The sequence below is a fragment of the Xenopus tropicalis genome, chromosome 4 (assembly GCF_000004195.4).
Source record: "Xenopus tropicalis strain Nigerian chromosome 4, UCB_Xtro_10.0, whole genome shotgun sequence".
Lineage (NCBI taxonomy): Eukaryota > Metazoa > Chordata > Amphibia > Anura > Pipidae > Xenopus > Xenopus tropicalis.
The window spans coordinates 128,407,983-128,431,679 of NC_030680.2; the positions used below are offsets into that span (position 1 = coordinate 128,407,983).

A 23,697-nucleotide genomic window follows, 5' to 3' on the forward strand; every position below is an offset into this window, starting at 1 on the left:
TACAATATTAGGGTTTTCCCATTTATCCTATATGTCCCCTTTAAGCAAAAAGAAAAGTTTTTGTGCAAACTAGGGTCAAGTGAAATTAAGTCATCTTTTATTATGTGAAGGGCCATGTGATATTAAAAAATCTTTGGTAAATGGCTCCTTTGGTCATTTAAAAATGGTCATGGGTTTATCAGCCAGTGACTGTGCCTTGGGCGTGGGTGGGTAACATATCTTTCTCAGGAGAATAATGGGAACATGTTGTAAAGTTCAGTGAAATTGTTAACCAAGGGCCTAATAGGAACATATTTATAGGCCACACACCCCTGAAATTGCAGCCCTTGTTGGTCTAGCAAGTGGTCCCAGATAGCCTTTTTATTAGTACATACATCACAACCAACCTGGTCTTCTAGTCACAAAAACCTTTCATCAACTTTGAAAGCCTCTACAGTTGTCATGTGATCAGGTTACAAGCTCCTTTAATAGGTCAGGTAACAATTATGAAATTATTTACAAAGAACAGCAAATCTTAAGATATTACTTATGCAGTCTTCCCAAAATTTACACCTATGCATATATACATAATTCATAATAGAGTTTCTCCTACCCTTTGTAGAAGTTAAGTTTGTATAATAGTAAATTAGTGCTGGGCGGTAAAAAATTTTTAACATACCGGTGTGGGCGCCTCCTGGCAATTTTTGTTACTATTTCCGGGTTGTGCGCGCTGACGTTACGTGCGCGCTGACGTCATGCGCGCAACCCGGAAATAGTAAGAAAAATTGCCAGGAGGCTCTGTGAGCTGTCGGGGGTGCCTGCGGCTGCCTGGCCAGTAAGTTATATTTATGTGAAGGGGGTGGGGGGTGCGGATGGGGGGGTGTTTGGGGTTGGGGGGGGTGTTTAGGGTTGGGGGGGTGTTTGGGGTGGTCACCTAATCATGCATGGGGAAAAAAAAATACCGTCAAATACCGTGATACCGATATAATAAAAAAAATACCGTGATATAAATTTTTGGTCATACCGCCCAGCACTATAGTAAATATGTTCATTTTTCAAAGCAGCCAGGTAAAAAATACAGTTAGAGCTCCCTAATTCTTATTCTTACTTGGCGATAAGTCTGCCCATCATTTATAGGTCCACATTGACATTTTAGGGCATAACCAATAACATGGTCAGAGTTAAAGGTAAAATTTTGTTCAACTGAGAATTTGTAACCCATATGGGATGTGTTATATAATCACCCTTATTAATGGAGTTACAACAACTAGTTAAGACAAGCAAATGTGCCATTTTTAGGTTTACCTAAAAATCTACATTTCTGCTCAGGTTTACACAATTTTGCTCATACAAATATTTAGCAATGGATTTTGTATTCTGACTCTCTTTACTGTTATGACTATATTCAGAGAAAAAAGGAATATCTCCTTTCCTTTATTAGATTCCCTAATAAACATGTTTCTTTTTGTATGACCTCTACCCTTACTTGAAACAGCCATTCTCTATTGTATCATTAGATGCAGTTCTCCTGACACATAGGAATTAACCATTTGAGATGCGACTAATTGTACTAGGGAAGCATAAATGCTCTATAACTGTATATGATCCAGATAAAAATAAAACATACTCCAGAAGGGAGACACTTCTTTAATGTTAATCACACTGATGGTAGCCTACAGTGGATAGGGCTAAAACAGACTTAATTACCAGAAAGTGTGTGTGTGTGGGGGGGGGGGTGATAGGAGCTGAAGCTTGATGGATTGAAAAGTTGATTATGATTGAACCTTTTGGTTCATGAAACATGAAACATGTTTTTTTGTACGAATTTTTATTACCTGGCTTTGAAAAACTGACATCACATTCTTTCCACAGTAATAAAGGTCCAGATGGAGTTCTATTTAATATGCAAACAATTTCTACAAAGTGTAGGAGAAACATACCTTTTTGTGATTATTACATTAATGGATATATATAGGTGCAAATTTTGGATAGACTGCATAATTAGTATCCTAAGGTTTGCTTTTGTTGTATAGAATTTTACGTTTGTTACCTGGCCTGTGAAAGAAGTTTGTAACCTGATCATATGACAATTGTGAGGGTGTGGAGACGTTAAAATTTGTTGAAAGTTTTTTCATTGCATATTACACCAGGTTGGTGTTTAACATGTTGTGCTTTGCAGTGTAAAATGCTCTCCAGTCGATTTTTCAATTTAAAAATAAGCCTATATGCAATAGGAATCATCAGTGATGTTGCCAATGTGGCCCAGAGCTGCTTCCTAGCCATTAGGCCCACGGGGGTCCCTGATAATTATTTTGTACGGAGCCCCATGATTTTTGATGGGAGCCATGCACCTTTCTCTGTATCATCTAGCAGTAGGGCAGGTTTCATTTAGACCAAAAGGTTTAACGGGACATGTGTCTATTTTGAACCTAAATTACTGTTACTAGTTAGCAATGTGTTTAGCCCAACAGTGTTTTATTTGGGACTTGAGGACCATTATGAGCAACTCCACTATTATAAATATTTTTCATCACATTCATGTAGCTTGGTCATGAATATCATGTTATGATGATCAGCCACAACACGGCAACATTGAATTATATACATTATTGTACTGCTACTGTAATAATTTTTGCAAATTCATCAATTTGTCTATCCAAGACTGCCTTGAAGAGCACTGAAAGAAAACGAACCCTTCTCCAGCCAAAGATTATGGAGGTGGCCATGAAGAAAGTGTTCTTGTTAAATATAGAAACACAACAAATTATTTCATAAAATACCTTTAATAGCAAGCAAGTTTTGAAAGCACAAATGTATGAAACGATGTATTATTGGTAGTTTTCACCTTCATATTAGGATACAAAACCATTAAAAAGTTGTATAAGATATTTACTGAAATCTAGGAAAGTTAGAAGGAAAGGTAAAAACTAAGTAAGCTTTATCAGAAAGGTCTATGTAAATACAGCCATAAGCACTCACAGAAACGCTGTCAGGATCAGGTGACAGGATTCCTTTTTGTAAACATGTTGTTGGGTGTCTGACTTCCTCTCTTAGAAAAATCTTTAATTCCCTGGGCCAGAGTCTGCTAACCTCTCCCACAAGGATGTTAAGAAATCACTCGACCCTCCCTTAGGAATGTGTGATCTGAGCTATAAGAGCTGGAGCTGCAGCAGGAAGCTACTTAAAATGGCAGCTGCTGTCTTAGGCAAACAGAAAGCTTCTAGAGCTGTTTACTATGATAAAGCTGCAGAATAAATATAGTATTCTAGGTCGCACTAATGTGGTGAATCTATTGGCAGTAAATTGCCAAAATGACTTTCCTTCTCCTTTAAAAATCTCTTAAAACGAATTAAAATGTTATATTTGTTCTATAACATATTGACCAACCAAAAAATTGTGCTTTGAAGTTAAGCTAAGGTCTCGGCTTCGCTTTGTGATTTTTTTAAATTTAGGTTCAGAGTCAGTCTTCACTTTCAGGAAATTGCATATTTGAACTATCTCAAGTCAGGTAAAATATGGCAGGGAAGTGTTCATCTATTTGCAAAACAATTTAATTCAGTGATTTACAGTGGGCTGGAAAGCAAAAGGTGGAGTCTTTCCTAGGTAGGTCTAAAACATGTCACATAAGTCTCTTGGTACCAAATATAATAACTACATGACATCACAGGCAGTAACATTTTACTGCATTGGTTATGAAATCCAGTGCTAGAAGTAGGCAAGAGAACGTGTCAAAGGAAATAGATTATAATGCAGTTAAAATGCTAGATATTTCTGTAAATGCATAACTAAGTCCCTACTGTTGTCAAAAGGGCACTAGCATGGTACTGTTGTGTTTACTTATAGATAACATACACCCATATTGCACAGTATATACTTTGTATTAAAAAAGGGTCTTGAAATCACCCTAAAGCTTTAAACTTCAGACAGGTCCAAAGTACGTCTGGTATGCCTGGTAGAATCCAACCCATTCAGATAGTTGATCACAAGGGGAATAATTCTCACATTGCTCCTTCTTTAGCTCCAACGGTGACTTTACTCTGGGAAAGTATCTGCCATGTAAAATAGAAAGTATTTAATGAACTCAGATGTTAAGCTGAAGTAAAAATTCAAAGCGAATTGCAAAAATCTACAGTGATTGTGTAATTCCACAAATACAAAGAATATATAAAGAATTATGAGCAAAGAACAGATTCTTTGGGCATTAAGAGGCTACTACATAAAGTTTACTGTACTTGTTGTCACACTAGTAACTCTTTGCAGGCAAAATGTATGTTGTACGTGATCTTGCAGGAAACAGATGGATTGATGTTAAAATCAATAGGAATACTGACCAGTATAGTCTGACCTATGAGATGAGGTTAAATATTAAGAATAACATCCCAAAGCCTAAGAGATCACATCTGCTAGTGTACCATTTTTATCCTGCAGCTTGTGCTGTTTATGTTTTAATGTTCTTCAATCAATAGGTCATTTCTTTGTTAGTTACATATAATTAATGCCCAAATTATAAACAATCTTAGAGCCACTATGTTATTTTGTTTCTGCTATTGTTCATCTGCTACTCTTGCAGGGCTTATCCTACATTACTTTCATGTTACTACGTGCGACAGTAAGAATATTATTTGTACGTAGAATTCTATGGTTTTTAGCATTTTTCAGCCACTGTGGTTGGAAGTAACCGCATAACAAAAACTTATTTCTGTTGCATGTAATTACCTTTCATAATAATTATATCCACGACGGACCCTTTTAATTATTGCATGTGCTGCTTGCCGTGTCACCTTCACATCTGTTTTGTAGAAAAGAGTTAGAAAGACATGTTATGCCTCCTTGCTGATATTATATTATTACTACCAAGTTCTCAAGCAAGTTTATGTATTCTGCTGACATTATTTGTATGTTTAATAGTAATGACTGCATGCCAAAAGCCGACACTAGATAATTTCCAGTCTGAAAAGCAATGGTATTTGTACTTTCAAATGTGCCCCATTCATCAAGAGAACAAAAGGTTACAGGGGGGATTAAACATTTTAAGAACCCCCAGTGGTTAACTGAGACCCTGGCTGGTGTTCTTGTTTGCTGAAAACTGCACTGGCCCAATGTACTACTATACATAATGCTACCAACATTTTTCTGGATCCTCTCTATTGTCTGCATCTATGGCCCAGGGCCACCGCAATCAATGGCAGAATACTTTTGTGCTGACTCAGTTCCAACCTGTGTGCCATTAACTCTAAAGTAGTTTTAATACTGGGCTTGAAAAACTGAAGCTGAAAAAACAGCATATATCAGATGTATAAAGAGCTCTGTGCTCCTAGGTGGAAATAGACCGATGCCTTGGTTTGTCCATATAGGATTAGCCACCCCTACACCTTGAATACAACACCCTTACAGTGGTACTTCTCTTGGGATTTCTCTATCATCCCATAGCCCATCCACATGAGTCCCTATTCGACAGGTGACACATTGGTTACTAACAGGACTGGTGCTATTGGCCTGTACTGGATTGTAGTGGACCTAACTAGTAAAGCAAACCTGCTAAAAAGATTATCCTTCTGTGACCTTTAAGTTATTTAAAAGTGAGATTATTAACGTATATAGCAGCAAGTTTAAAAGCATACTGACTGTGTAATAGCAATAAATTTACCATGATGTAAGTTTCCCTACAGTTAATACAGCATTGGGTATTTGTAAATAAAGCACAGAAAACTTGATTAAAGGTAGGTTATATTTTAGAATGTGTGATACCTTCTAAGCAAAGTGTACATGAATCGACTTTTGCATAAAGGAGTTTCAGAGGAATTACTTGCAAAAGACTGCATTTTTCTCTTACCATTGTCCATCACCATTAAAGCTGTAAGAGCTCACTTACCTTCTGGAAATTCTTTTTTTCTAGAATCCATTGGTTTGACATCTAGGAATAGAAATTAGACTAGTTCTAGTTTGTCATGATTTCTGCCATACAGTCAGGGAACAGTTTGCAGATATTTTTTTAAAATAGGGAATACTTACTATTAGTATAAATAAAGTAAAGAGTCATCAAGAGTCCCATGACCATATCATTTGATGTAGGCCATAGAACTATGATGTGACTTTTAATTACCTTATTTAGTACAACAGGGCATACATGATTATAATATACAAGTTTCAGGGAATTGGGATGCAAATTGCTTCACCCAAGTGCCGATTTTAAGGTGACATCACTAAGCGCTGTTAAAAATGATATATTTTAAAGGGTATGCACTGTTCTTGTGTATTGTAAAGTCATTATTTATTTATCCAGCAAAGATTAGAGAAGCTTTGAACAATCTTCATCTAATCACTTTTGCATAATTTACATGAATTCACCACAACACAATTAATCTGTGGTACATGGGGCATTTGGACCTCCATTGTTCTTAGATGCAGAGTTGTGGCTGCCAATGCCTCAGCCACTGAAGTTGTGTTTCTAAAGGATGCATATAAGCAATGACGAGTTGACAGTACATATGCACCAGTGCTGGTTTTCTTTTCTTTTTTATCTTGCCAGATAAGCAGATATGTGCTTTATTTGGCCAGCCGTATGGTGATTTGATCACTGGCCATTAAGCAATGAAATATATGCACTTAGGTTTATTCTAAATTCTTCTAATTTCAAATTTTGTTACAAAGGCAAAAATCAATCAACATAAACTCCAGAATGACACTTTGGATGGGTGGTTTAATTGCAGTGTTTGCCCTAGTAAGTTTATTTAATTGAGGGGTTTAGTAAATTGATCTTTTTAAATCTATATCTGTGATAGAAAAAATACTTAACTTTTATACATTTATTTTTTGCCAATAATAAGTAATTGTTTAAATATTAAGATAATTGAGAAAACTTTGTGCTTGATTCCCAATGCTGTTGTGTCCCACTTTGGGTACTAACCCATTTTGCTGATTTAGTGAAGACCCTGGCTACCCCTCATCCTGCCTCTCATTTACTATTGACCCAGAAGCATAAAGCTGGTAGAAAGAGCACCGTGTTGTTGTTGTGCTTAATGTAACACCTGCCATAGACCTGTGGCTCCTGGCACTCTCCACCTTACTTGTCTAAATGGCATGCAACATTGGTGAAATTTTAGAACATAATGTGGCAGTTTTGAGAATTTTAATTAAAAACAGAATGACTGACAAGCTTCTTCCCTGCAATTAAAATTCTGTTCCTTTGCAACTACTATAAAAGAACATCATCTCCAGAAACCTACCTTTATGAAGAACAGAGTACACAGAGAGTACCAGGAGTGATAAAATGACCAATTCCTTCATTTTAAAGTTCTCTTTCGCGATGCTGATTATTTATATATAATTTGGCCTTGATGTGTCTGCTCAGCTTGCTTATGTTGTGAGGGTCTCGATCCTTTTATCACACTCCCTGTTTCTGCATAATCTTATGTAACTCTTATTGCATACGCGGACACCACATTCCTATCATGTCAGCTCATTTTGGCAAACATACCCCATTCTTTCACACCCCTTTGTAATGTCATGGGAGTGCTGCCTTCTCATTATTGGCTTTTATACTGATTTTGTTTTCAGAAGTATCACAGCTACGTACACTACTGCACAAAAGCAATAGAGTCAGTAGCTTTCAGGGGATAAAATGCAGTGTTTCTTTGCCAAGGAATGTTGGAAGCTCATTGTACGAATAACCGAGCATGGACCCTTGAGGTTTTAAATTATCCTTAAGTGAAGGAAACATTGTTCTTAGAAGTTATCCGGCACAGAGGACCATTGTTATATAATAAGTATTACAAGATACATCTGGGGTCTGAAAAGTTTTTTTACTTACATTTTCACACTCAAGCACACATATAGATGATTAAGAATAAAAGTAGTACATTAGAAAAGGTCATGGTGTGATTTACTAATATAGGTACTAAAGTGCACTGTGCTGTTATTGTTACCAACCAGTAAGTAATTTGCAAAGGAAAGTCAATCCACTGCCTTCTGCTCCCTGTTTGCATGTGCACTAAAAGGCACAGGATTAGCCCCACAGCCTGCAGACAGTTGATTTCTCTGGGGTAACGCTAAAGTATAGGCTTTATCACTGAAATGCACTCTGTGTTTGTGCTACAGGGCTAATCCTGTGCCTTTTGGTGCACACACAAACAGGGAGTGGAAAGATGACTGATGTTGTAAATGCACCAGTGGAGAAAACAACAAATGCACCAGTGGAGAAAACAACCCCTATAATATTCTTATTGCTGATTTTCTTCCCCCTATCTCTTAATTGGTAGGGTAAAGATGCAGAATTTACATAATGCTGAGTTAGTGGGATGTTACAAGAAGATGGGGGTTGTAATTAATGAATATGTGGAGAACTAAATTTGTGTGCAACTTATACAGTGGATAACGATTCTGTACTTCTGTACTTTAAATTGCCTAATAATCATGTCTTATACCATGTGTCCCCAAACTTTTTGTTACCCATGAGCCACTATCAAATGTAAAAAGAGCTGGGAGGTTCAACACAAGCATGGAAAAAAGTTCCCAGAATGCCAAGTAAGGGCTGTGGTTGGTTATTTAATAGTCCCTCTGTGGACTGGCAGCCTACAGGAGGCTTTTTGGCAATACACATGGTTTTTATGCCTCAAAAACTTGCTTCTAAGCCAGGAATGCAAAAATAAGAACCTACTTTTAGGCAACTGGGAACAACATCCAAGGGGTTGGTGAGCAACATGTTGCTCCTGAGCAACTGGTTGAGGATCACTGCCTTATACTGATAAAGAAAGCATTTTTTTCTGGTAAATATTTATAAAAGCAGCATTTTATTTTTAAATCATGACATTTTCTAAAAGTAAGAGAATTTAGCATGGACACACTCAATATGTCACTGAATGCAACGTAATTGTACACATAGTAATGCCAGGGAGTGACTGCAACATAGAGACATATATATTCTTTGGTTTGGCAGAGCTAGGACAGAACGCAGAAGTGCCCCACTAAGATGCCTTAATCCTTCCTTCTACATAAACCTTGTTTTCCATTATGATTCTTTTCTATTTCTTCTCTCCGCGACGCTGTCCAAAGTAACGCTTGTAGGCAGCAGAGAACCCGTAACGTAAAGCATATCTTTCACAAGGATCATAGTCTTCACAAGCTTCTCGTTGGCGCTCTCGGGGGCTCTTGTTGCGCTCGCGGATTCTGAAAAAAATAATGTGCTCCTTTGATGAATTTCATTTTAACATTTAGTGCATTATATTAGAAATACAAGGTAATGCAGACGCTTGTAGGAAGAAATTAAAATTGCAATATATTTTATGTCTAATATGTTTTGCTTTTATATCTAAATAATGTACTCACTATTGTAATTCAGTCACCATATACCTTGATGTGGTATGGTGGCTTACTGATTTTAAGATCATACCTTTGTGAACTAATAACACCCTGTTTTTGAAAATACATGCACTTGCATAGATACCAAATTACTTATGAAACGGAGAGAGAACCTTTCAGCAGCACTGATTCTAGTCTGTACATTCAAAACATTTTCAATAATGAAGATAATTAGGAGAAATGTTTTTTTTTTTTGCAGGGACTCTTAAAATCAGACTATTGTCCGAATGTGAACATCCCCTTTAAGGTGGCTTCTATTATCCTTAGATTTTACAACAGGGGGTACATTATTGTAATACACAAGTTTTAGCAAGTCGTGATAGCAATTACATGACTGAGCACCGATTATAACTGATTACATCACTAAGCTCCGTTTATAAGGATGTAGTTTACAGGATAATCATGGCTCTTGTGTATTAATTTTATCATCACTTAGTAAAAGCATGTTATCCTGTGCAGTTGCACATCAATCTATGCAAAAGTGGCTCACAATGTAAAGCAATTTCATCAGGAGCCAGTTAACCAGTCTATATGTATTTGCAGTGTGGTAAGAAACCAGAATATTCAAAGGAAACCCACACAGATGGAGGGATAACAAATATGTTGCCTCTAGACCCATGTTTGTTGGGCTTTCTAAGTTCACCCTCGCCTTGGAAGTGCAACCTTTGGTCAGGGCCCCGTTAACTAATAACAAGTTTATAGCAAACATATAGAAAAACATTAATGTTTTAGCTATTCAGCCATTCAAAGTATATGTGGGACGTAAAATAAGTCCTCACCCAAACGGACATTTTTAAGATGGGCTTTTATGTGTGTCTAGGAGAGCAAATAGTAAAGTAATTCTCCACAAATATCACCCTAAATGTTCTTAAAGCTGACCCTTTGCTGCCACTGCTCCAACCTTCTGCTATAGTAACGACTGCTCTAGACTTTTGTGGAGAATGGCTGACAATAACATCCAATAGAAATAATTTAAAATCACCTCATCTTTGAGATGGATGTCGTTTCTAAACAAAGACTTGGGTGGCTATGGCCTGTTGGTTATTAAAGCAAATAATACCCTACATTTCTTCACAGCTTGTTGCTGAGATTTTTACCTAAGGCAACCCACAGAGAAAAGGCTGACCTATTGTGACATACAGGTAGTGCTTTTGTGTCAGAATGATTGTATGTGGTTTCTTTCTGACATCTTCAAGGGTATTTTAATCTCTAAAGACATTCATATTTCTGTCTTTATTGTTTACATGCAAATCTGTACCTACCTCTCGTTCATACGCTGGTTTTTGGCCTGGGAATTCATAAATGAGTTGGCTTTTCTTGAATTCAGGAAGGGATCTGAAAATGATATAGCATGATGTTTATAGTTTATAAAACAAATAACCATCCACTTTTGTAAATATCACACAAAGTCAGTCATCTGTGTTGGCTAAGGAAACCTTAATAGCAGCAGTCAAAACAGGTGTAAATTCTAGGGTTCCCGTGGGCCCTTTGCATTTTGTGTGCAACTGTCCATAATTCATTGCTGCAGAGGTTGACAACAAATTGTGCAACAATGTATTCTCTAGTTTTTTTGATAATGTTTTTCGAATTCCCAAAGCAAACTATATGAGATTTCTCACCGAAATCTATAAATGCTGTATAGGAATGGAATATACAGGTATAGGACACGTTATCCAGAATGCTCGGGACCAAGGGTATTCCGGATATTTTTTCTGTAATTTGTATCTCCATACCTTAAGTCTTCTAAAAAATCAATAGACCATTTATTAAACCAATAGGATTGTTTTGCATCCAATAAGGATTATTTATATCTTAGTTGGGATCAATTACAAGGTACTGTTTTATTACTACAGACTAAAAAGGAAATCAGTTTTTAAATTCTGAATTGTTTGATTAAAATGGAGTCTATGGGAGATGGGCTTTCCGTAATTCGGAGCTTTCTGGATAATGGACAATATGACAAAATAAAAACCATTAGAAATATTAAACAAGCATTAGGTTAAAGGCTTGTCCTAATGCATTCTAAACAATGAGAACTCCCATTCATGAGCCCTTTATTGACTGTCAGGATGTTTAGACTCTGCAGCTAACCTCCACTGCAAACCACAAGTGGCGTTAAAGGTAGAACTAAAGCTCAACAAAGGATGAGTCTGGAAATGCTACTCCATGTTTTGGATGTCTATACCTGTCCAAGGTCACAATAGCCCTTTAGCAGTATATTTATCCCTCACTGATACTCAAAAGATATCCTAACAGTATCTGAAGATGGGGAACAGCTGAAGACAAATATGAAGGAATGGACCATTGGTATGATAGGTCTGCAGAACCTCAGGGCTAGCATAGTAAGTGCAGTATATGGGCTTTAGTTTTCTTTCTATGATTCAAACCATTGTTTTTATTAATACATTTGTTTTTACAACTCTCCCCTCCTTTCACCAGGTGTTAATATAATTGCTGTAGAATTGAATTTTACAATGTTACTTACCGTATACTTCAAGTGACTCGTGGCTCTCATATGAGTCTGTTTAAGAAAGACACAACTAATGTTAAAAAATAATTCACCTTCAAATACTGATGTTAAAAGGAATATTGCCATAGAAAAACGTGTTTTTTTTTCCAAAGGCATCAGTTATTAGTGCTTCTCCAGCAGAATCCTGCATTGAAATCCATTTTATAATATTTCATTTTGAAATTTCACTTGGAGCTAGCCATATTCCTCATTTCCCAGGGTGGCACAGCCATGTGACCTGTGCTGTGATAAACTTCAGTCACACTTTACTGCTGAGCTGCAAGTTGGAGTGATATCCCCCCCTCCCAGCAGCCGATCAGTAGAACAATGGGAAGGGAGCAAGATAGCAGCTCCCAGTAGGCACAATGCATTGAGATGGCTTACTACACACCAATATTACAACTAAAAAATTGTTTCAAAAATGTAAATTTTAAATGCTAGAGTGAATAATTTGCTATTTAAACAGTGTAATTTAGAAATAATAAGTATACCATAAAAATCCTGACAGTATCCCTTTAAACTTGGGTTATTGGGTTATCAGTACAATGCTTTTAGTATAAAACATGTTTTATTACATAATCACGTACATTTCAAAATAAGTTTATTACAGCTGAGGATCTTTTAGTGCTTAAATTTTAAAGCTAAACTGTTAAACCATGGTCTAGATTAGAAACTCTTCAATGTGAATGCAGAATTAATGGTAGTGCTGTAAGATCTAGGGTATCAGTCACTAAAGTCCTCTCATTATATGTGCAAAAGCCTCAGTTGTTACTGTGTTGAATCTGGATACTGCTTTTTATAAATGTTATTTCATGTAACCGAAATGAAAATAGTCTGGGCCAATCTGCACACATAGAAACAGCTATCCCTTTGTTCTAGCACTAGCAGGATATTTGTATAGGTATAGTAATTACACGGTTTGTCAACAGAGGTAAACCTACTCTGGTCAAACTTACAATGAAATCATTATAATAAGATACATATCACATTTACAGCCTATGCAAAAAAATAATGTACTTTGATATACTTATATATACTAATGTGTCAATTTTCATAAAAAAAAAGTTTTTAAAAAAAGCTTTCCTACCATATGCAAGGGCTACCACAGCAACCAGTGCTAGAAGCAGAATGACTGGAAGAGTCTTCATGATGTCTTTTTCAATGATAGCTTCTTCAGACTTCTTGCTGTCAGAGGACAACCAGCTTCTTCTGTACAAACCAGAAACGGCTATGATATTTAACAGAGCAATGTTTATTATTAAACCTAGCATCTGGGGTGGGAGGTACCAGAAAGCCAAAGGTATGTAAGTTGGCACTGCTAAAAGAAAACCAAAGCTGAGGGCAAAGGTGTAGGATCTTGAAGTGGGTGGGTGGGATGCATTTTTCAAAGAAATGTGTAACATGGAAAGTGGATGTAAATTTGTTTATGGAGAGCTGTATTTTCGTATGTAATAAATGATGCTGTGGTTTCATGGTTTAATTTATTTTTTGTGAAGTAGAGCACTATATTTTCTGCTTGATTTTCCAGTTTTATTTTGCTGGCTATCAAAGGTAATTAATCACTTCTCCCTCTGTGCCCAGAAATAAATAGGTTCTCCCTTCAAATAATTTCCCTGCTGCACTCCTGCTACTAACATCCACATAATCCTGCAGATCTTTGCATTATAATGAGTATTTCCAATCTTAAAATTCTTAGTGGAGCGTCATTTACTGTAATTGTAATACTAGTGGTATGTGACAACTGTTACAGAATGGATGAAGTTTGTCATCCCTTACAACAAAGCTGGTGAAGTGTATGGACTGTACAGTACAACCATGTTTAGGTTTTGGGTTTCTAATCCACAGATTATCAGGTTGTTTTTGCTTATTCCCTAATTTATCAGCACACTATGTAAGATAGTCACTTAACGATAGTTAATAATAATAACTATGATAATAATAATAACTATAGTTAATAATCTGGGTACTTTCATATGAACTTCCAGTGTCAGATGTTTTAGTTCAAAAACAGCTTGAGGACCATCTCTGTTTATTACAGAAAAAGAGGAGAGCACCTTTACACAGATGGACTGCTTCAGCCTTTATTCAAACCACAGCACACAACATGTTGTGTGCTGTGGTTTGAATAAAGGCTGAAGCAGTCCATCTGCGCGAAGGTGCTCTCCTCTTTTTCTGTGATATTCCAAAAAGCCAGGCGGTGGGCTATTGGGGATTGACGCATCGTGCCGTGTGAGCAATAAGGCTGAGCGTTTATATATTCAATTTTCTGGACCATCTCTGGTTAGTTATCAAGTTTTGGAAAATGTCATGGTCCCTATCCGGTATCTAGGGAAGAAACACACCACAGGATACAGCAGGAATTGAGTGCTGGATCTTGTTCTTCTACTACTTTTACTGAAATGTTATTGTGTACCATTCTTCAGATTGCTAAGAGAATACTTCGATATATCTTACAACAATGTTCAGTAGATGTTTGCATATATTGATGTATGATTGCTTTCAACAATTGCACCTAATCAAGTGGAATTAAAATGGCTTAATGGTACTAGAAACTGATCCAGAACATGCACCATTGGTACATGTTGAAAAGTAAAAAAGGTTGTGTGTTTAAGGATGAACAAGATATAGAGTATTAAATAACAAATATGTTGTTTGTAGCAGTTACCTAAAAAAACAACAGTATTCCTATATTTCAGATCTGCTGACTAGACTGCATGTATGAAACTTTGGCATAAAAAAATTGTTTAATTTCTCCTTGCCTCTTTAACCTACATTTTCACATTTCTATGTTTCTATGCAAGTTTCTGCCAGATATGTTTATAGGTCTTTAACAATTTAGACCAGGGTCCCCAAATGTAGACTATGGGAAGCTCTGTTTGGCAGTACAAATGTTCTTTACGCCTCCTAAAAGTCAGAAATTCAAAAATAAGCACCTGTTGCTTGTTGCTCTTAAACCAATGGTTGGGGATCACTGGTTTAAATGCTGATATGTGTTTGCTACTAAGGTAAACTTTTCTTATAGCACATTCTAGTACAGTAGGCCACTAGATAAAGTTTAGAGCTTCCTTTAACCGTGTTCAGTGTCTAAAATGTTAATATCAAATTTGGAGAAAAAGTAAAAACCTGTAAAATTTGGGAAAAGGTAGAAGCTCCCTTGGCATTGCTGGCCCTTTAACACAAATTATACAGGCATTCTTGCATTTATGTGATTGCGTAAATATCAGATCTTTAGGTCAGCTGTTTTCATTTAAGAAAATGCAGTTGGACAGCAACAACAGTATAAGAATTTGAGCCTTCTAGCTACTCACTTCTGCTAGATTAAATGTACCTTTTTGTTGGCAACTTAACTATATGTGTTTCAGAAAGATCAGAGTAAATAACATTTCTTGACTGAAAAGACAACACCAGGCAATATGTACATTCTATAAACTGGCATTGGAGTTGTGCATTTATTGCATTTTTTTCAAAAGGCTATATAAGTTATATAGCATGTACTCATTCTTTCTGTACTGTCAGAAATAGTATAGAATAAACACTTTAAATATATAAATGTTGAGTTTTGCAGAGAAATTTCAGAGAACCTCAGGCACAGATAACTGCATATAATCTCAAACACAGACCAGCTTTAGAGCCCACTAAGCATTCTTTGTCGGCACATGAATTTTGGCATTAAGAACTCATATTCTGGAAATCCGCTTTATTGTCTTAGAGGCATATTCTTTGCAACTATTGAAACGTTTGCCAGTTCAGTAACAAAATGTATTTTTACTGGGTAGCTTTGGACTTTTGGAAGGGGAGATGGTTAGCCATTATGATTATGCAACCCATTTTCTTCAACCATTAATCTGAAGCACTTTAATTGCATATACTTTCTGTCTCACTCCTTTTTAAAAGTATAATTTCTTGCTGGTTTTATTGCAAATAACTGCTGAAGTCTATTTAAATAGAACCCCTATTTGCCTACTGAGACCTCAATGCCTGCTGTAACATCAGTGACAGTAAAACCTCTGTTATATACTTGCCATGGCTGTTTTGTCAAGTATAAATTTATATTATGAAAAATACATTTTGTTTATATCAAGAATGCTCATTGTATGCAACAACTTTCTTATATGTCAGCTGCTGTTTGTTATATGCAAACATTGTTGGTGATCACCCTTAAGATAAATGTACATTTCTTTATGTATTGTAATCTAAGTCTAGACTTTTAAAAGATATACATAATAAATCACTTATAATTTATTAAAATGTATTAATTAAATTGAATGATATTATGTCTATATACATAGTGAAGAGCAAAAATAAGGGTAAAACACAATAATTATGAGTGGGAGGAGGTAGACAGATAAATGGTTGCCACTATTGAAGTTTTGTAATTTTTATTAAGATTAGTTATTTGTACATGAGGAGAATGTAAACTAATATTGTGAGTATTGTTTGTAGCAGGTAGAACATTCTACTGTTTGATTTATTAGCAAAGGACCTTAGATTAAACTTGATTCATTTTTGTTCTCAAAACAAATCTTTTTTTATGGGGCACATATTGCATTTTTTTCACCCTCATCATGTAAGGAGAGATAAATAAAATACTGCATGGTGCCTGATTTCATGAAATTGCTTTACCTTTAAAAATTACACCTTTATTGGAGAAAATCATAGGTCTTCCTTGGAGTGGTGCTGGTTATTAATGAGTGGTTGGTGTGTCCTAACGGTCCTTGCATAGTAGAATGTGGGTAGCCAAAAACAGCTCTACCTTCACATAAGGAAAGATAAACTGCGGTTTCCTGTCAGGTCAGCAGACCTACTGATTGGCTAGCATCCTACACTACAAGGTTCTAAAAGCCACATGTTCTCCTGTACAGCCTAGGAAAGCAGCCAGAAGGAAGTGGAACAAATAGATGGTACTAAGTGAGTTTTTAGCAAGCTTTTCAGTAAAGTATCACAAAGGCAACTTTTAAAGGCACATTCCTTTTTTAGAAGTTTATAATACAATTATATAGGCCCTATTAATGCCAAAGACCTATGAGTTATTCAAGAGTGTACTGCCCCAATGTACATTAAAAGAGGCATAAGTCATCATTCTCTGTAAGTAGGTACAAATAAGTGCTTCCTATTAAATATGATAGGAACCTATGTCTTTTGCTATTTCATCTCATGAAAAATAAAGATACTCTGTGTTGTATCTTCCTTAGTATGAAAAACTGTAGAACTCTTGAAATTATTCTAAATTGCATGGTTATAAAACAAGCTGCAGAAGGCTGACCATAGTAAAAAGAAAAATAATTAGACAAAGTGTAAATAAATTCTGAATAATCTACATACTGCAAAACAAAAGTAATTTAGAGAACAGATACCCAGCCGTGCCTATGTAAGACTTACCTGTAGTTAGTATTTTCTTGAGTCTCTATGAAGGGACTTTGAGCTGTGCTTGCTAGTTTGACATGCCTTTTTATTCATGCACCACGCCTCCTCGTCTTCTTATTTTCCCTCCCCTTAATTAGATTTTACCATTGGTTCAAATACACCCTTTCCTTTAGCAGGAAATAGAAAACCCACGTAGATGCATGGGCAGCACATGTCTGGCTCCTAATTGGCAACAGATAGTCAATGTACCATGCATAAATATATTAAAAACAGAGTGTATAAAGAACTTTTGGGATTTATAGACATGGAAATAAAATCACCATTATGGAGATAAAAAGGTCAGAAGTCTTTGGGTTTGTCTAATAAAATATTTTTTTTCCTACAAAATCTGTAAACAGTTTTCTGTCAGTCTGACCACAAAATGTTTTAGATCACGGCCATGGTCAATTAATAGCTGCTCAGATAATGTTTGGCAAAATAGACTTTATTAGGGTACGGCGATTTGTCAAAATGCAGTCTTGAGAAGTGTGTTTTATAAAGTGTATCCTAATAATATTGCCATCATGTCAATTCTCACTGTTTTGATTGTATGTATTTATCATTCTCACAGTGTTTCCAGATCTCAATTACATTGACAAAGACGCAGCAGGAATGTTTGTTAGTGGTTCAGTGACGTCACTTTGTGTGCTGATTCTGATATAGAGATAAGGGACCTGTTATTAAGAATGCTTGGGATAAGGGGTCTTTCTGTAAATTGGATCTCCATACTTGTAAGTCTACAAAAAAATAATTTTAACATTAAACAAACCCAATAGGATTATTTTACCTTGAATAAGGATTAATTATATCTTAGCTGGGATCAAGTATTAGGATCTGTTTTATTATTACAGAGAAAATGTAAATTATTATTGAAATGTAGAATTAGTTGGTTATAATGGAGTCTATGGTAGATAGCTCTCCATTAATTTAGAGCTTTCTGGATAATGGGTTTCCGGATATTGGATCTTATACCTGTATTAGCAGAAAAAAACAAATCGGTATGTTGCCCTCATACAATACCGGCTTCCAGAGTGGATCTAATAAGCCAGCTGTAAGTATGTGTACTATAGATTCATGAATTTAATGCGCTGATTTAATGAAATCAGTAGGTAGTGAAAATTTATTCCTTAGCTGTTCTTTCCTCCAGAGAGGGTTAGACATGGCTCCTACTCTTAATACTCGTTAAAGTTGAGAACAGGTAAGAATCTGGTTATAACAAATCTTACTAAACATTTTGAACCCCGTAGAGGACATATCAAGGTAATTATTCACAGGACAGTGTAGAAACCAATCTTTGAGAATATGTTAGTTGTACATTAAAGGTCAAGTAAGACATCAAGGAAACCTTAAATTCATAGTAGGACATAGGCTGTTTACCACTTCTACATCCACTAACGTCTCTTAATTTACAGCCTTTTCCAAGCCCAGGGCTTGATACCTTGCACACAAGTATACTTCACTGAATGCTGTCACACTACAAATACCATATGCCACATAAAAATAGGAGTAATGCTATTATGCTGCAGCAAAGGGGGTCAATTAAGAGGAAACATCTTTTTAAAATGATGGTTAGTGGATGTGGGAAAGGGCACTAAAGCACCATGCCCTTATTCTAATTAAAGTTTATATTAACTGGCCATTTAAGCTGAACTTTAGAGACTATCTTGTATGTTTTATTGGAATTATATGAATTTACTTGATGAAATATTTCCATTCAACATTAAATGACTTTATAGAAGCTACATAATTGTTTTTATGCATTCTCCATCTCAATATAGATTTGCACTGACTGGACTCATAACAACTGGATGATTTATTCCTTTCGCTTCTTCTTGCTAATGAAAACATACCAGCTTTTATTGAGATGATATTATCTGTTGTTGTTATCTTCTGGGAAAGGGTTTCTATATCTGGCACTTAGTCACTCAATTGAAAAAAGAAATTCATGAAGCCTATGAGATGTTTATGGATTTGCAGAAGATTTGACTCACATCCTAGACATGCAGTCATTCACAAGATAAAGTCAGAATAACAGGATTGTGTGAAGGGGGAATAAAAGAGAGAATTCTATGTTTGAATTACATTTTTATTCATTTCCTGTTTTTCAGTTTCAGTCAGTACGCTAGAAGACCATTGTTCATCCCACCCCATGCTGAAAAAAATGACCAAAACAGAGACACTAGATACAGGTACAGGATCCGTTATCCAGAAAGCTCTGAATTACGGAAAGCCTTTCTTATTCATTTTAATCAAATAATTCAGATTTATAAAATGAATTTCCTTTTTCTCTAATAATAGTAGACATAAGGTAAGGAGATCCAAATTACGGAAATACCCCTTATCCGGAATACCCTTGGTCCCGAGCATTCTGGATAATGGGTCCAATACCTGTATTACTATACAGAAGTACATTTATGTGCTGACCAACTCTGATGTCAGATATGTTCTTAAACGTTGAGTGTTGTGAGTGTTGTCTATACTCAAACACCACTCTGTATCTTAAAGTTGGCTTTATTTTAATATATTTAAGCATATTTATAGAACATATTTCACAGTACAGTACATGTATACAGATATGAGATCCATTATCCGGAAACCTGGAGAGCTCTAAATTATGGGAAGGCCTTCTTCCATGGAGTCCAAATTTTTAAAACGGATTTCATTTTTTCCTCTGTAATAATAAATAGTACCTTGTACTTGAACAAGACTAAGATATGTAATCCTATTGGGTTTAATTAATGTTTAAATTAATTTTGAATGTGAGTCTTAAATGCGAGTATGTAGCGAGTAAGGTGTTTAGATTAGATCATTGAAAGAGTGTAATGAGCAGTTTGGTGAGTATTTAGATAAAAGTTCAGAGAATATATGGATACTTATTTACACTTAGGGGCAGATTTACTAATCCACGAATCCGAATGGGAAAAAATCGGATTGGAAACGAACATTTTGCGACTTTTTCGTATTTTTTGCGATTTTTTTCATCGCCGTCGCAACTTTTTCACGAATTGTCGTGACTTTTTCGTAGCCGTTACGACTTTCGCGTAGCCGTTACGACTTTCGCGAATTGTCGCAACTTTTTGTATTTTTACAAAAAAAACGCATTCAGACGCTTTCGGTCCGTTTGTGGATTAGTAAATCTGCCCCTTAGTAAACCTCTTATTCCCATGTTTCATAGCTGCTCCCTTTCTGATACCCTGTCCTCCATATAAGATGCTGGTATTGCTATATAACTCACCTAATAATTGATAAGTGGACAAGGACAACTTTGATTGTCCCTTCTTTGCTTTTCTCATTTGCTTTTGGTCTCTCACCTCACCATACCCCTTTGTTTTTGGCATGTAAGCCAATTATAACATATGTTGTAAGCATTCAGTTTTAAAGTAGACCTTAAAGGAGACATTTTATATAAAGTTCATATTCAGTTATAATATTCATCCTCCCTGTGAAGTGAAATGATGAAGAAAGAAAGACATTTTGAAAGCATTTTACCTCCTAAAACTGCCATTATATGAGAGCTGCATACACAAGCTCTCTAGTCTTAAGCCAGAGTGAAATGAGACATGGGAATGTCCTTCAGTCTCCCACAGGAAGTGGTCACAGCACTTACTGACAGGCTTTACTCAGCAGCAGCCCCGCCCACTCTATGAATATTCCCTTCACTTTAAGTAGGTGAGGGGTGTCATAGAAGTCTATGAGGGCTGGCAGCTCTGAGCCAATATACTGAAGGGTCTAAACCGGAAGCTGGCATAAGGTCTGGGTAGAGCACAGTTTTCAAGCAGTTATGGACATATTTGAACCCAAAGGTATTAAAATAAAAGCATTGTGAGGTGTGCGCAGTCTCCATCCCTCAACCTCTTCCCAGGCTCCCTTTGGACCGATTAAAGCTTGGTTAATGCACAGTACAGAAATAGTTGAAGAGAAGAAGTTCTGTACTACACATGCAACTGCCCATGGCAGCACAGCGGATACTTGGGAACCGGCTGTGCACTCTGGGTAAAGTACTCACTGCATTTTTTAATGAATAGGAGTTCTGGCCCAGGGTAGAAGATTAGGGATTAGAATCAGTAGAGGGTGCCTCCCCTATTAATTATATAACTTTAATTCTACTTAATTGAGGTGACCAGATAAAAAGCATTTTCATTTTCCCATGTCATTATATTTCAGTGTTTCATTGCAATAAACTATCCTTTAATTCAAAGAAAAAGCAATAGCCAAATTAGATTCTATAAAAACTAATCGGCCTATTGGACACTCCAACAGTTGTTTTGGGCAACAAAAGTACCCATGGCTGCATAGCTCTTACTCTTAGGGGGAGATTTACTAATCCACAAACACTCCGAGTGTTGGAGCTGCAGAGTGCCATTGAGCCCTATGGGAGGCTTTCCTTGGGCCGGGTTGGAGCTGCAGAGTGCCATTGAGCCCTATGGGAGACTTTCCTTGGGCCGGGTTGGAGCTGCAGAGTGCCATTGAGCCCTATGGGAGACTTTCCTTGGGCCGGGTTGGAGCTGCAGAGTGCCATTGAGCCCTATGGGAGACTTTCCTTGGGCCAGGTTGGAGCTGCAGAGTGCCATTGAGCCCTATGGGAGACTTTCCTTGGGCCGGGTTGGAGCTGCAGAGTGCCATTGAGCCCTATGGGAGACTTTCCTTGGGCCAGGTTGGAGCTGCAGAGTGCCATTGAGCCCTATGGGAGACTATCCTTGGGCCGGGTTGGAGCTGCAGAGTGCCATTGAGCCCTATGGGAGACTTTCCTTGGGCCGGGTTGGAGCTGCAGAGTGCCATTGAGCCCTATGGGAGACTTTCCTTGGGCCGGGTTGGAGCTGCAGAGTGCCATTGAGCCCTATGGGAGACTTTCCTTGGGCCGGGTTGGAGCTGCAGAGTGCCATTGAGCCCTATGGGAGACTTTCCTTGGGCCAGGTTGGAGCTGCAGAGTGCCATTGAGCCCTATGGGAGACTATCCTTGGGCCGGGTTGGAGCTGCAGAGTGCCATTGAGTCGTATGGGAGGCTTCCAAAATCATGCACAGAAGGATCAAAGTTGGAAAGGTTTTCCTGCATTTAACAATCTTGGGTACAAAAATTTAGTGACTTTCGGATCGCCAATACAATATTATTGTGACTAATGTGATTTTTTCGTAAGCATATTCATGATATTTGTGATCTTAAGAAATTATTGTATCCAATACGAATTTTTCCCATTTGGGATTCAAACTCATGTTTTAATGAATCGGCCCCTTAGTCTGTCATGAGTTTGTTGTCCCTGTATTTCTTGATAAATACCACATACATGCCCCTCTATTTTGGGCAACAAATGGAGCTAAACCCTGTGTCTAACAAAAAAAAAGCATTCAACTCAGCGGTTGCACCTGCTACCCATTTTATTCATCCGGCACTGCTGTTGGCACAATGACGTAATATAGGGTTGTCCTGGGAGTCACTCAACTAGGAAATATTTGCACAGTTTTTAATGGGAGAGCATTATGAATATAAACATGTTATCTGATTATAAAATGCAAGGATTGCCAGTATATACAGTAACTGGTTGAGGATGTTGCAGATTACCATCACAAATTTCATCCCAATGGAGCAGGTACTGGAAGTTCCTTAAATAAAAAGGGTACTTAAAGCTTTCTTTTGGATCCAGTCATTGATTTTGCTTTACAGATAACTGGCTTTATCCCTGATATTGAAAAATAAACATTTTTTTATTGTAGACATTTTTAGAGAGGGGGGTATAGTGAGAGCAATTATTTTATATTTCAATTAAAGGTACCCTAATGCTAACTTTTTATTTTCAGATTCCCGGCAAGTCGGGACTCTGAGAAAGCAAGACCCCGACTTGCATTCTCCCCTACCACCCTTCCCAAAGAATGATATGCAAGAACTATATCTGATTAATAATTAATAATTATATGGTTTAGAGTTAATTCTACTTTAAATGTATTGATCTGTATGCAATAGATTATAATCATTAATATTTTTTACCAGAGAGGCAGATAAATAATAAAACTTATTCTGTTTTGTGGAAATGACATTCCTGAAAAGATCCAAACCGAAAAAGCATAAACAAGAAAAGAGATGGAAATATGTGGAATAGGCATTGACATATTGTCACGCATATGCCAGCATCAAGAAACACCCTAAAACCTCTAAAACCAAGAAGCAAAGACATCTTCCAGCTGTAAAAAGAACACCTGCCATTGACTTCTATATGATCTCAATAGGATTTTTATTTCTTTCTGATTTGTTGCATAACAAATCGCAAAAAAAGAATGTTTTTTCCAATAAAGTTGCATTGGGATGTGAAGAAGTCTATGGCAGAAACGAGTGATATTGCTGCATACAGCTGTTACTACCCAGTAAACTGCAATTGCTTCTAGAAAACTTGTGGACCCCCCATGAAGTCATATGTTTGAAGGTATTCATTTTAACATTATACTTCATGAAGGTGAAC

The 23,697-nt window shown here is 36.7% G+C and overlaps 2 protein-coding genes across 3 annotated transcripts; both read right to left on the minus strand.

The window, feature by feature from the left end:
* Positions 1-2,743: 2,743 nt before the first annotated feature.
* bglap2 (bone gamma-carboxyglutamate (gla) protein (osteocalcin) 2) lies at positions 2,744-7,663 on the minus strand. The gene is made up of 4 exons (XM_002935609.5): positions 7,206-7,663; positions 5,852-5,893; positions 4,696-4,768; positions 2,744-4,028 (listed from the first exon to the last, which is right to left on the minus strand). Exons 1-4 carry the CDS (start codon positions 7,264-7,266, stop codon positions 3,899-3,901), a joined length of 306 nt encoding a protein of 101 aa, XP_002935655.1. The 5' UTR covers positions 7,267-7,663; the 3' UTR covers positions 2,744-3,898.
* A 1,084-nt stretch (positions 7,664-8,747) lies between these two features.
* Positions 8,748-17,333, minus strand: mgp (matrix Gla protein). Of its 2 annotated transcripts, none has more exons than XM_002935608.5 (5): positions 17,225-17,333; positions 12,933-13,054; positions 11,822-11,857; positions 10,599-10,671; positions 8,748-9,144 (listed from the first exon to the last, which is right to left on the minus strand). In XM_002935608.5, exons 2-5 carry the CDS (start codon positions 12,991-12,993, stop codon positions 9,000-9,002), a joined length of 315 nt encoding a protein of 104 aa, XP_002935654.1. In that variant the 5' UTR covers positions 12,994-13,054; positions 17,225-17,333; the 3' UTR covers positions 8,748-8,999. The 2 variants fall into 2 exon arrangements, with proteins under 2 accessions (XP_002935654.1, XP_004913962.1); XM_004913905.4 differs by having other exon boundaries at positions 12,933-13,073; positions 17,225-17,327.
* Positions 17,334-23,697: the final 6,364 nt, after the last annotated feature.

Bases quoted from the DNA above. Each gene is read 5' to 3' on its own strand.
- bglap2 (XM_002935609.5), bottom strand. From the start codon at position 7,266: ATGAAGGAATTGGTCATTTTATCACTCCTGGTACTCTCTGTGTACTCT. The intron at 4,769-5,851 runs GTAAGTGAGCTC...TCTACAAAACAG, and splicing joins AAAAAAAGAATTTCCAGAAG to ATGTGAAGGTGACACGGCAA. The intron at 4,029-4,695 runs GTAATTACATGC...TTTACATGGCAG, and splicing joins GGATATAATTATTATGAAAG to ATACTTTCCCAGAGTAAAGT.
- mgp (XM_002935608.5), bottom strand. From the start codon at position 12,993: ATGAAGACTCTTCCAGTCATTCTGCTTCTAGCACTGGTTGCTGTGGTA. The intron at 10,672-11,821 runs GTAAGTAACATT...TATCATTTTCAG, and splicing joins CGAGTCACTTGAAGTATACG to ATCCCTTCCTGAATTCAAGA. The intron at 9,145-10,598 runs GTAGGTACAGAT...TATTTTTTTCAG, and splicing joins AACCAGCGTATGAACGAGAG to AATCCGCGAGCGCAACAAGA.